The 14747-nt window shown below is 29.9% G+C and overlaps 1 protein-coding gene across 4 annotated transcripts in view; it reads left to right on the top strand.

Moving 5' to 3' along the window:
• Window positions 1-14747, top strand: part of LOC141459255 (battenin-like) — a 34586-nt gene that overhangs the window by 5943 nt on the left and 13896 nt on the right. For 2 of the 4 annotated variants that reach the window (XM_074138099.1, XM_074138098.1), the window contains one exon: window positions 9289-9467. In XM_074138099.1, the coding sequence (XP_073994200.1) occupies window positions 9309-9467 (159 nt within the window). In that variant the 5' untranslated portion in view covers window positions 9289-9308. Of the gene's footprint in view, window positions 1-9288; window positions 9468-11684; window positions 11720-12776; window positions 12854-14747 lie in introns of those variants that run through there. The other 2 variants (XM_074138100.1, XM_074138101.1) reach the window with 2 other exon arrangements.

Raw genomic sequence — 14747 nt, 5'->3', positions numbered from 1 at the left:
TCTCCCTTTGTATTTATCAGATTTCAATGAACTTTTTACTGCATTGTAGAGAATAGTTAGCTCTATAGCTGACATAAATTGCATAGTTTTAATTATATTAGTTAATGTGATATAGAAGGTTAAATTTTGGAGGTTTGAATGCGTTCAAATTTCAAACCTTTATATCTCTTTTCTTATAGTTTTCGTATAAATTTGAATTGGAAGCACAACTATAAGCAACTCATTTACAAGCACTCTTTTAAAAGAACTCTCCAGTTGTAGTTACGGTTCCAACTTAATACCATATCATGATATTATGTAAGTATTGCTCATTCCGAATGTTAAGAAAATCTGTTAAGCAGATATGCAACTTTACATAATAGACAAAAAGGAAAATCTATCCAAAAGGTACAAAAATCTCTTTAACAAAAATTTACAGTTTAAAAAGTTAAGTATAAGGGTTGATCAAATGCCAAAAGGTACACATATCAGTATTTCATATTTAAATAAAAACTGTTAAAACATAAAAGTAATTATGTAGCTAAAGATTTCAAAAACTTTTTTAAAAAATGCTTACACCAACACACTTTAATGATTTTGTTTATTTATTTTTAAATAAAATTTGTAACTTTCTTATAAGTTTTCCGACGTTACGCTTTTTCGTGCAGTTTTTGACGATCAACCCTTGTTCCACGGTCCTACCAGACAGTTTTAATCAATCAGCAGTATGAGGAAATGGAAGAATAGTAGTATTTTTTTTATTTAATTATTTTTATACAGTAAGTAAAAGTAACGCCTATATTTTCAGGCGTTTACTTCCAAGTACCAATTAGGTTTTGTGGACGGAGGCGATTACCAAACATACTTGACTGTAAAGTTCTCATATTAAGCATTAAATAAAATCCAAGTCCTAGGCCAGAGAATCGAATCTAGTACCACAAATACATATTAGCTTTGCAGATCTCGCATCTAAACGCTCGGCTACCTTGGCGGGTTACGCTCTAATTTAGTATGTGGTTTTGATAAATTCCTACCATGATTACGGCTAGAATCGTTTAAACTGGTATTGCAAATTTTACAAAATGATTTATGCAATACATTTTACTCTCGACAAAAAGGCAGTGCAACAAATTAGAAGAATACAGTTTTGTAGATTGTGTAGACTCCCAACAATTATACCGTTTAATCACGTACGGTTCAAAAATCACGTGGATAGTGTTGTATATGATTCGGGCTGGTATTATTGTATGCTAATTAAACACTAGAAGTGAACGGCATCAGTATGTACGACTGAATTTGGTTGGTAGCTACTTGTATTTTTTTTTTCAACTGTTTCAGCACTGAAAACCAAACAGAGAAATAAATTGGAATCTTAAATTAGGGTTTTTTCAATCACAGTCACTGCAACAGTGTATAACAAATTTGCTTACAAATAAAGCAGCACCTGTTGTCGTTCCTTTAACAGTACCAGTTGGCTGCAGTGAATATGAATATAATAGATGCTTTCTGTATTTTTGGTAACACTTAAAGTTTCAAGAAAATTAAGATTAAATTTGTATGAGTTTCACATTGTATCTTCTACATATATTCGATATAGAAGAAGAAATAAAATATTGCAATCGGTTCAATAATAACTGGTATAAATTGCATACTTAGTTTTAATGATAGTAATTATTACAAAATGATTTATGCAATAAATTTTTCTCTCGACAAAAAGACACTGCAACAAATTGGAAGAATACTTAATACTTGTGTATGTCATTAAACCTGAAACAAATGTGTAAGTTAGTACTAAGTAGTGCTCCTGAAAATGTGCTACTGTTTCATTCGGCCATTTAGGATTTAAATATTTCCCAGTAATAAAGTGGGAAAAAATAGTCGCGAAATCTTTGATATTTTTAAGATATTCCACTAGAGGTCTACAGTTCAAAGTGCCTGTAAGGGAGTTTATCTCTTCCGTCACATGTTTATGTATTCCGTTGTTTAGAGTTATTTTTATTATTAATTTATATTTATATAGATTCTCATTATACACTAAACGGCCCTGATTCTTTTTTAACTGATGTAGCGACACAGAAATATTTGGTTCATGGCCGCTTCAAGGTGCTATACGAAGGGTTTAAAGAAGCAGTGAATACATTTTGGCTTTATTATTTATTTATACCAGCGGTACCCAACCTATGGGCGTGATTACTTCACCGAAAGAGAAGATTAAACAATCGCAAAATAAATGTAATAAATATTAAAATATTCTGAAAAAGGCAGTAGCTGAAAACGGATAGTTTAGGTAGATATATAGGCATAAGACATACTTTATTGTTTAAAAAATATCTTGTACAATGTTGTGAATCTGGTACAGATAGATTTAAATACAAAAACAAGTAAATAAAGAAGAACGAAATAAAAAACATATTTTTAAGAACAGAAAACAGTTTACTTACTAATTGAGGGATACATTTAATATCAGTCTAAAAGAACGAACTTTGAATTAAGCCTACAAACTTCTAAACACAAATTATATGGTACCCTTTTCATATCAATTTACACATTATCATTTTGTTCTTAAAAAGATTTGAACTTATTCAAGCATATTTATTAAAATTTACAATAAACACAAAAAAAAAAAAATAATTTAATTTTGCAACACTGTCAAGATTTAACAAATGTTTTAATTTTCAGATATTTTTTTTTACGCAAAATAGAATTAGTCGAGCAATATAAAATCAAATGATGTAAGGAAAATACCATTTCAAATATTTGGCGCGATCGCAGTACTTCTCTTATCTAGTTAGAGAAAATAATAATGAAAAAAGCTTTTGATGTTACGCCAGTTGATTCTTTCCAAGGTTAAATAACGTTTGCAGAGATTTCGTACCAACATTCCTTATAAAAGATTGAACGCTTCTAGCGTGAAGCAATCGCGGTGCATTCTCAGTTCTAACCATTTAAATGCATTTTTTTACGAAGACGAAGGAACCTGCCTGAAAATTAAAACTTGTTAGCCTTTCACTAAATCGCAAAATGACCAGTCAAGTATAGAAAAAAAATAAGCAAACTTTCTCTTCAAATCCCTATCTTTACGATGTCGCACTTCAAATGTGTTGAAAAGTGTCTTTTAGTTCGTTCTTTTTGCTGTCGCAAATCAAGTCAAATATACAATATTTAGTTTTGGCTTGGAGTGTACTCTGGGAATACCAGAATACATTTGCACATTTTTATCGTTATAATGGCCAACTATTTTTATTGATTGGACAACAGTTAGGTTAGTACATAAAATTACAAAATCATTATTCCTGGTGCTTACTATTTATTTATAGACGGCTCTAAGTATTGTGAGAGCGTTGGATATGCAATATTTGATTTCCAAGTCGTCAGCAGTTCCTTATGTTAACTGTTATCAATAAAATGTTATCAACTGCAATGAAACAAATATTCTACATGAATTTAATAATTGTGACTGAAATTACTGTTTTCATTTCGTTTATATAACTGATTTCATAACTTTCAAATTTTAGATAGATTTAACATTCCAAGAAGCTAGTGCTCCATATAATGTGAAATCAAAATTGATTAAAACGCTGACGTACAATACTACTCAAAACTCAATAGCTTGGTGAAATCATATGATCACAATTTTACTGGAGAATGAAACTCATAGGCGCCCAAAAATAGGCCACATGCATGTAGTTTCAATACCGCATACTGCTTTTCTTTTGTTTTTATAATTGTTGCCATGAGTAAACAATACAGTCGACATTTCTTGTAAATTCTATGTTGGTGTAAGCTGAACAATTGGTATTTTATTGTTGAAGTAGCTCGGTGCACAGATCCACTTTTTTGAATCATTTTTGTGAATCAAATCTCGAATAAAAGCGATGGGTCTTCATCTGAAGACAATTCTTCCTGATGAGCAAAATTGAAAATTCTATGAATTAAAATTAGATTTTATCTACTATTAAATCTTGCTTCACTCTGCAAATGAAATACTAAACATTGATGGAAACCGAGACACGCGTTTAGGCGCTACGTTGTTTACAAAAAAGGTAACAAGAAGAAGGAGCAGTAGAAGAAGATTTTCTGAAAATACAGTTTTTGTTCATATTCGGCAACTTTTATCTCGAAATCTATTAGATCTGGGTTGTTGCGAAAAAACTAGTTATAAAGAAGATTTTAAACAAGATTTGGGAATTTTATCTCTTATAGAAAAAGAGAAAAAAATTATCGATGTTAGGTGTTTTTCAACGTTACGCTTTTTCCGTGCAGTTTTTGACTATCAACCCTTATACAACTGTCCTACCGGACAGTTTTAAGCAACCAAAGCATTCTATTGCAATAGGGAAATAATTTTGTTTTACTTTAATTCTATCTACGTAACCTTACTGATAATTCTGTTAGACGCTTTACCTTTTTTGATTATTTTTTTTTTAGAGAAGTTATTTTTTGGTGAGATCCACGAAGCCCCCTGGCCTTTTCGTATCAGTAAATATGGTAAAATGAAGATTGGACACAATCGAACAACCAATTGAATTGACAAGATTGAACAGCCAACACTATGTACTTCATTTTACTTTCATTTATCTGTAGTAGCAAGAGGAGTAACCCTAGTTCGCGTCTTTTAATTTATTGTAAAGTATGTAAACGCTTCCCGACTTCTAATTTTGATGGTTGGGCGTTAAGCCTCGCTTGAAAAAGTAGACGAGTGCTTTCCTTTACTTCTGTTTCTATCCTCAGAAACTTAGCAGACGACTCTAGGGCTTGAAATCCTTTTTTTTTATGCCTAATTCTGATCTGCATAGAATATCAGTATCGTCTGTACAAGCTAAGTGCCCTAATTAAAGATTTGTCCACAGGTGTTTAAATCTGAAGCCCCCCCCAACACATTATTTTAGTACTATATTAAAGAATAGGGTAGCTGAAGCATTCTCCATTGTTTGTAAAAGGTTTGATAGGTTGAACTGAAGTCTATGTAGAGTTAGATAGAGAATAAGGTGGTCAGCTGTCCCATCATAGTTAGCTTCCGTATGGTTGTCCACCCTTTTCTACATTTCTAAATTTTGTCAAAAATCCATTCTATTTCGTGACACTTCATTGTGCTGCGTGAAAGTCTACGTAAGTCCATCCTATTTCGTGACACTTCATTGTGCTGCATGAAAGTCTACGTAAATCCATCCTATTTCGTGACACTTCATTGTGCTGCGTGAAAGTCTACGTAAGTTTACAATTCTGTTGGAACAGTATTTTTTTTTTAGTAAAATAATATAAGAAAAATAAAATAAAAAAGTAAGGAAAAATGGATTTAGTAAAATGACTAAATGACTTTTTTGTTTTTAATTGATCCGCTGACGAATTCCTGGAGTGAATAGATGGAAAGAAAACAGCTAGCATTGTGATAAGAAACACAAGATCTTTCTACCTTATAACCTTGACCAATTTTTGCTTATGGAATAAATTTGTTGTCGTGTAAGCACATTTGTGACCAAATTGGCGTTTGTATCGTTAAGTTAGTTACCTTGTCGAGATAACAACCTTACTCATTCATAATTTTTATCAGTCAGCTCAATACAAGTTCATACTTATTTCAATTCTTGACTCGATTTTCTAAATATGTTTACATTCATTTCAGTTCGAAAAAAGTGTATTTTTTGTTTTGTTTTTTTAAAAATTTTAATCTGAATGTTTGAAAACCATTTAACTATCAAAAATAGCTAAAAGTTTAAATTTAATATTTCGTTTAGGTTGCACTAATAATAAAATTTCGAATCGATTTTTCAATTTTTTTTTTTCAATTTAAAAATTGATATACTAATTACATACATGTGCTGTATACAATTTTTATTTTAAAAATTTTTCAAGAAGCATTGGAATAAGGCCCCTTCTGGCAGAGTGTTGTAAGGTTTTCCTGTAATGTGTCACTTAGAGGATACCTTATAATCTTTAATAATACTTGTAGCAAATTAAATTTGTAATCAAATGCGTATTTTATTTGAAACTAAGGAATTACTTTTTGGAATTTTATGCGGAATACTGTTGTAAATAGTAGTAAATACAATTGGTGTAATCAGTTAGCATTGAAAGAAATAAAAACGGATGCTATTTTTTTAATTTTAAAACACCAAAAGCATGATAGTAAGCACTATTCTCTTTGAAGTAATCAGTTATCTGCTTAATGTCTAGTGTTTAGTCAGAAATTTAGTTCGTCAATCCCGAACAGCCTTATTATTGCTTTCTTGCCTTATTTGTGAGTCAAATTAATCTATGTCTTAGTAATTATAGTCACAAAATAGAATTGCTTCTTACTGAATTATTATATTATTTATGTTTTATAATATCTTGGCTTCAATTGAAAAATATGATTCTTTTAAGTGATCCACACAAATGGCTCTTTGTTCCTTACCTTGTCCAGCATTCTTCATCAAATTCCAATCGAAACTCTCCCATTATAGTCCTTTAATTTGAAACTTGTCCCATAATAATCTCCCGTCGAATCCTTCTCGTTGGCTGAAGGCGCCATTGGCCAAGCAATCATGTGCTCGAACAAAAAATTGTGCTCCTTCGAATTCAATTCATTCGGTGATTTGCATTGCCCAACATATGATGGCCATTGTTGGCTGCCCTTCATTTAAGCCCTTAATCCATTTTGTTTTATTTATTTATTTATTATTATTATTTTTTTTTTTTTTTGGCGCATCGACTGCTGAGGTCATTAGCGCCTATTATTATTATTATTACTAAATTGCATGTTTAGTTAGACTTACTCTGCAGTGCTTTTGTACTTTCATCTCATTTCCTAGTTGCATTATTGTAAACGCAGTTGCAAACACATTAATAAAGAAAATCAAATATTTTATTTGTTTAAATCTTCTTCTGCTTTCACTCAAAAAGAAAAACAAAAAACAAAATAAAAACTTTAGATCTACTCATAACCTCACCTTGAGAATGTTTGGTAAGAAAATTTACTCATCATTTTCCATAACAGTTTCGTATTTATTTCTGTCAAGTGATTGAACAATTTTATTTAGATTTCTGTTTTAAATTAAATTTTTTCTAGTAGATTCTTTACTGGTGGAATATCCCAATATGTTCTTATAACGTGCATTTTATGATCGTGATTCAGGTGTGCCAGATATTTCAGAGAAGTTCATTAGGAAAAGTTTTCTAAACTACAATAAAATTAAAGATTCACCTGGCATACAGCTTACTTAGTTAGCATTATGTTACGCTACTGTTGGTAAGGCCAGCTTTTCATTCATTTGTCTGCCTCAAATTGTAAATTGTTGACTAATTTTCAACTAATATGTGATATGTATTCTGTAAGAGTAAATTTCTTTTAGAGTGGTTTACTGGTTAGAGGAATGTCAATGTTTATACAACACATACTCTATAAGTGAATTTTGGGATTCTTATATAGCTGATAAGAGATGATTTACACTTAACCTTATCAGTTTGCTAATCTTTATCTTTGAAGTGCTAATGTGTAGGATATTTGACCTTTTTTCCTGATTAAAATTCAATTAGGTGAACCCACCTGCAAAGACTACTAATCATTCAACTCGTGAACATGCAGATTGGGGTTACTCTAGATCAGTGGTTCCCAACCTTTTTCTCGCCTTGTACCCCTTAAAAAATTTCACAGCTTCTGAAATTTATATTTTGCTCATGGGTAAATGTAAAAAAATCGAACACATGGAGTATATAACAAAGAAATTATATTTTACAAAAAGTAATAATTTCCTTGAAATATGTGCAAGAGAAATAAAAATATGAAAAATATTTGAATAATAATATATAAATTTTTAGCTGTCCTATCCCTGTAAATGCACTCTACATGTCCTAACCTGTCAAGGCTTTTTCCTCTAATTACTGCTACTGTATCTGACGACGCATATAGTTTACTGTTTCTTCTTATTTTCCAAACTCCTTTATCCAATTTAGGATCAAATATTTTCACAGAATAATCTATCTTGCATTTCCTTTTTAGAAAATCTCTACTTTGCAAATATGGCTTCCAAATATTTAGAAGATTTCACAATTTTCAAATCTTTTTCCATTAATGTTTTAACATAAATTGAGCGACATATTATGTTGTCAAACCTTGAAGCTATTATTTACTTAGTTTTGGTATAATTATTTATTTGCATTCCCACGAAATTTACTTCTTTTTCCTGTTTTTCGTAGTAATCTTCTAACGTTCTAAAAGCCCTTGGAACTATAGTTACTACCTATATGTGCAATTAAATTTACTTACCTGCCTAATTTATGGCAAGCCTTATTACTAAGCTGAGGATAACTATAAACGTTGATTTTACTTTTATTAATTCACTACTACTGTAATATGTGTGGCTTAATAAGTGAAAGCTATGAGTGCATATATCAGCTTTTTTAAGTTAATTATTTTCTACATTTGGATTCGCAGAGCACTCAAGGTCATGTTAAAAACAGCACGATGACTTTTATTGCAAAATTTATTCGCTCTGTTGAATTTCCTCATATTATTCAATTCGCCTCCAAGGATACTATGCGTTGTGAAAAGATCTGAGCGTTAATAACTCATTGAAAAGTAATTAATTCGCGGTGCCGATTAAATTTAAATCATAACCATTGAATCTGTTTTCGAGCACAATTTTAATGCACCACCATTTGGTCCAACGCCAGAAAAAGTATATTTTATTTTATATTGCATCCAAATTACAAAATAAATAAGAAATTTTACTCTTAAATAATAGTAGGGCTCCAAATTTAAGGAAATTCGGTACTTATACAATACAATTATAACACTAAATATAATAATAATCATCATCATTTTTATTTAGTTTTCAGGACTTAGTATCCTATTCAAAATGGAGCTGGGCGCATACATTGCAATTTATTTTAATTTAAACTTGCTAAATTTACTGAATAGAACTGCAAAGTAATAAAATGGGCGACAATAAAATTAATAAAATTTGCACATAAACCATTAAAAGCAAATACTTCTATACTCTAGTATTAGTAAATATCCATAATGAGGAAAATAATTGGCAATATCCAATTTAGCCAATTTATTGGCAGCAGATAAATTCTTATTTGAATTTGTACAAAACATAATTATAATGGTATAATGTAAATGTTCACAGCTTAGACTCTCTCAGATTAAAACATTCAAACAGAAATGAATACATCATCTTCATATAGCATTGGCCTTAAATTGTGCAATATTATTCACAAATCAAATGAGAGTCTGTCAAAATATTTTGTCAAATACTAATAAATACAGGGCATGAATGGAAAAAATAGCATTCAATATATTATCGAAAACTTTTTCTCTTACAGAGAATCCAGCAGCAAGATTAATGGAAGAGAAGTCGCAACAAGGTATCGCAAACAGCCGGGTGCCAGTGAGACCGAGATCGCTGGTTGCTTTCTGGTTTCTGGGCCTGTGTAACAACTATGGATATGTAGTCATGCTGGCCGCAGCCATTGACATCCTCAGCACCAATTTCCACTATACTGTGAGTCAGTTATTTATACTAAATTTAAATAAGCGGATTTCATATTTAATACATAAAAAATAACTAAATATAAACTATATTATCATTAAAAAAAAAAAAAATTGTTGCAGGCTGAGTTATTTTTATACAAGTTTTTTCTCAGTTAAAGAAATGTTCAAAAAGTATTTCAGTTTCAATCATATATCGATTTGGATAATTTATCACTATAATTAATAATAATTCTGATTGCACTCATTCCTTGATTTACGCCACGCTAATTTGTAAAATTAAACACTAGGTTGTTGTTTTTCTTTGCTTTGCTACAGTCTGATTTTCCTCTTAATCGAGTTATATTTTCAAAATTTATTTCATCTGGAAACAAAATTAGTTGAGGTCCTCTTCAGTCATCCAAAATGGGTTTTGGAAAAATTAATTTTTGAATTTGAAGAGTATTAGCCCAAAAAAGAAGCAATCACTGGAAAACTGAAACTTTATATTTGGATTTTACTGCGGAAACCAAATATCAAATGTAACTTGGGCGTCCAAAAATCCCCCAATCAAAAATATTTCACTGAATATATTTATTTAATTAATTTTTTGTTTTCTTAAAATGGTTGCTATAATTTTTTTTATATTTTTTTTTGTGAACGATTTAAAGGTTGGTTACTTAATTACTTACTTATTACTATCTCTGCAATTCGGATCCGTTTTGTCGGATGTGAGTAAAAGTACAGCTAGGCTGGGATACTCCAAGGCCCTTATTGAATTGTCACCGAAGTAATTAAATTTTATTTATTAGAAAAATTGATTTAGTTTAGTATGTGCGTCCATCCCTGGTCCAATCTCTGAAATATCCAATCGTAATATCTAAGAAAAAATTTCAAAGAATTTAAATCTTTTCTTTATCTAAAAAACTGATTTTAGGAGGTTTTCAGGTGATGACGTATTTATTTTTGTTCCTACTTAAATCTTTTTCTGGTTTACTTATGGTAGACTAATCTTCAGTTATTTTATGTAACTGGTTTTGTGTTCATACAGATTTTTTTTTCTTTTCTTTCTCTTACTTTTTGTGAGAGAATGCATAGCATTGGTATAGATATTTTATTATTATATATTGAAAAAGAAGAAGTTTTTTATGAGAGTTTCTGAGTCTAACAGTTGTGGTGAACGTAAGTCAAATTAAAAAAAAAGTCTTTGATAGTTCAAATTAAATATTTCGTTAGGTACCGCTGTTGGACATTAATAAGGTTTTGAACAAAATTGAAATTGCCACTAAATTAAAGCTAACTAAGTTTTATTAGAATAAAGTTAACCATTTATTTAAAAATTTCCAGATGGAAAGAAACCTTAAGGATTATAGTAAGAGAACGACTTGTGAATGAATGTCACATGAGATTTTATTTTCTCTTATTGTATTCTTGTCATACTTGAAGTTTTTTTTTTATTTCTTTTTTTACTGGAAATACATGTTTTAAGGTTCTCTTATTTTTTTCAAGAAGTGTCTTTCAGAAAATAGCCTACGTGAAACTGAACTCTAAAAATCGATTTATTCTCAGGCCAATAGAATTAAAAGTAGGTGAGACGAAATTGTAAGTATCTTAAATCGGCCAAATAATTTTTTGAGAAGAGTGATAGTAGTTTTTTCCCTGTAAATTTATTTCCATACAATAAGGGGTTTTGGGATGTCACGTTTCTGTAGTAGTTTTGTATTATGGAGAACAAAGGTTATCAATATAGATAACAACATAGATTGAAAGACTTCAAACGAAACAACGCGTAAATTGAGGAATGAGTCTATTCTTCTTTCTTTTATTTACTTTTTATCTTATTTGTTTTTTTTTTGTCATGTTTAATCTTTAAAAATTACACAGGTAAATCTACTTAAAGAAATTCGGGCGGCTTCCTATCAGGGTTTATGGTAATATTTTCATAATTTTATTTTCTTTAGATAACAAGAAAATAAGATCGTCGCTACGTATATATTGAACTTTTAATTATGTTTGTTAAAATAAAAATCTTACAAGGAAAACATATAAAATTTGAAATTATTTTTTGAAAACAGTTTACTATACTATTTGCTTTTGCAATTAATTTATATTTTATTATTAAATGTGTACTTAGTATTTTGTTTTTTGTATTTATTTGTTTATGTGACTTGTACTTTGCATATGTGTTTTTGTGATTCAGATAATTCTGAATAAGCGTCCAAGGATTCCAAACACAACAATTTTCAAGATCTGCAACTACCATATTTCCAGATAGCAAATCTAAAAGTAATAATTCTGTAATAACTCATGGCCTTTACTATTTTTTTTAAGTTTTTTTTTTTAATAACCTGAATGCCATTAAAAATATTTCATTTATTTTGTTTGTTAGTCGTTCACTATGCAAAAATTTCTTGGTTGAATATTTTTAATTTTTGTCTGTTTACTTTCTCTTACTGACACAAAATTAAGTATTTTAGTGGTGTAACATTTTAAAAAAAACCTGAGTATTCTATCTACAGCTAAAGAAAAAAAAAAATAAAGGTGATTAACAAAGGTGTTTGCGTTATTGGCTGTTTCATTTTTATGTGTATTAAATAATAAATCCTTCAAGAGCCTGAATATGGGAGAACAAGTTTCTAGTGTTTGCTCGAGGATCGCAGCTTCTAAGTTATGCTAACTTGGACCTTACCTTAATTACAAGGCTCATTAAATACTGAGCAGCACGAATTGATAAATGGACCATCTCAACTTAACAGTTTTCTATAAAACTATTATCTGAGAACTGTAGCTGTTATTAAAATAATCCTTCAGTGTCGTCCGAATTAAAAAAATTTCTCATACGATTAAAGCTAGAAAATGTGCTTAGATGACTTCAGGTTTTTTTTTCACAGCAATGGCGAAAAATTACTTGTGTGTTGTAAGACGCACTCTGCTGAGTTTAAAGATTATTATAACGATGTTTTTAATAATTGTCAAATTTGTGTATAGGATTTTTAGTCCATGGAACCGTATTTCTTTTTAACATCCAAGAAGTATTTGCAAAATCTCTAGAATTCACCATTGTGTTTTACAAATTTCAACATTTCTTATATATTTAATTAATATCTGTTCTCCTATTTGTTACTATTAAAATAACATTACAAAATATAAATCAGTAAAACGGAATCTAGGTCTTACTAAACCATCAACATTTATCTTTCAGTATCGATGAAAATGATTTTATAAAGTACATAGGACTCACGGTTTTATTTTGTTTATACATATATATTTATATATTTACTTGAAAATAAGTAAATTAATTAAAATTTTGAGCAAGAAACCAAGTTAATGTATTTTTTTTCAGGATAAGCCAAGCAAATGACATTATCCAGTATGGTTTAAAATTTAAAGGCATGAGCAGAAACGCTTCTGGTTAGAAATGTAAGCTGTTTATGGCTTTAAAATCATATATGATGTGAAACAAACATAGGCTCTTTATTTTATTGTTATTATGATTGATTACTATTATTTGTTTTGTCTTATATTCATAAATGCATCTTTTATAATTATTTAATGCATAAGCAAATCAAAACAATGTATCAGGCCTGTCTGTGCATTTTCACATACTACGTATGTTTTGAGGTCTCCCCAGTAAGAAATAAGTGTTTTTGTTTGTGTGAGTCAGCATCACTAGTGACGTAGCTTTCTATTAGGCTTCCAGGCAGAGCTGTCCAAAATTTGTGTGAAAAGGAAAATATTGTTTCTTATAAATACAATCAGTGACAAAATTAAACATCCTCTAATTTATTATCTCTTGAATAATGATTTGAGCTGTAAAAAAACATATTTAGGATCTTAATAAACTCATTGGTCCCTCTTAAATTAAACATGGAATATTTGACTTTTTCTCTGCTCTACGGGCTTCTCGAATCAAGCCTACTTGAGCCCAATATTCGATCATTTTAATTGGTTAGGATTTCCAGTAGATAATTGCGAAACTGCCTTGCGCGTTCTTGTAAGCTGTTCTGATTGGAATGTTGTCTTTTATGAGCCATTCTTTCAAAATGGATAGTAACTCCTAGATAAACGCTGAACCTTCCTATATGAACAACAACTCAAAATAATCAAGTGCCTGCAAAGACGCCCTCTGACTCCTTGATTACATGATTGTATTATTTGATTTAAGCTAGTATTTGTATTATCTTTAATATCATTTTTTTTCTTCTTTTTTTTGGTCTATAATTGTATGTTTTTAATTAATTTTTACTATTTTGTATAGTTGATTTTGTTGATTATCTAGTTGAGTGATGCGGCCAAAATTGCTAAAACTGCGGATTGCTTTTTTCAACTCATATCTCTCTCGTGATATTTCATTCTTGTTACTAAATGCTGTAAAGTCTGCCTAGAATACGTGGCTCTGTAGCTGATTCATTCTTACTGTTTCACCAGTGTAGTTCGCCGATGTACCAGTTTTGCACGTTATTTATTTATTAATGAAGCAAAAAGTGCAACTAACTTGATAATGATCTATTCAATAAAACCGGAATAATCCTGGAGTTGACTTTTGTAGCACTAGTTGTACTAAGTCACATTTGTTACATGCTACTACGTATTTATAAACTCAAATCTCTAAAGTTTTTTTTGAGTAATGTTGGGTCGTTAATGAAATATTTTTATCAGTCCTGATCTCAGACTGATCTCGTTTATCAGACGACGCTCTCTATCAAAGAACATAAATTTTAAAATATCACTAATTATTATTTACAGTGCATGTATATACAATATATTTTTTAAGTGTTCCTAATATCACAGAGTTAGATGCATATTTTTATTAAAGAATGTACGAGTAATTTTATTCAACTTAAGTCAGAAAATAATACTTAGAAATTGTAGGCACTAGAAGACATTTCTTATGCATAATATTCTTACTTATTTTGACCTTTAGGTATCTTCTGCTGGGGTTAATTTTTCTTTAAAGATATACTCTTACCTTCAGTTTCGCTGAATCTTCCTGTACTATTTACATCAATTTCTTTGACAAATAGAGGATGTGGTAAACTTTCTTTACCTGAGCATGAATCCCAAGCATGAAGTTTTTTTTTTCTTACGTAGTACTAGTGTTTAAAGCAATTAATAGATTAATAAGTATATCATCATTTGTCAAAGATGGTGGACGTAACTACTACAAGTCAGGAAACGTCAAAGGTCTTTTCTGGTCTAAACAACTCAAATAAATTCATTAAACCAAAATTTGTTTTTGAAAAATATATATTTAAAAACAAAGTATGCGTTGCTTAATACATATATAGATTATGTTAATTTTTGTGAAGAAGGA

This window comes from Rhodnius prolixus, unplaced genomic scaffold (assembly GCF_049639745.1).
Source record: "Rhodnius prolixus isolate KJV_2025 unplaced genomic scaffold, Rpr scaffold_11, whole genome shotgun sequence".
NCBI classification, from domain to species: Eukaryota; Metazoa; Arthropoda; class Insecta; order Hemiptera; family Reduviidae; genus Rhodnius; species Rhodnius prolixus.
This window is presented reverse-complemented; position numbering and strand designations above follow the sequence as displayed.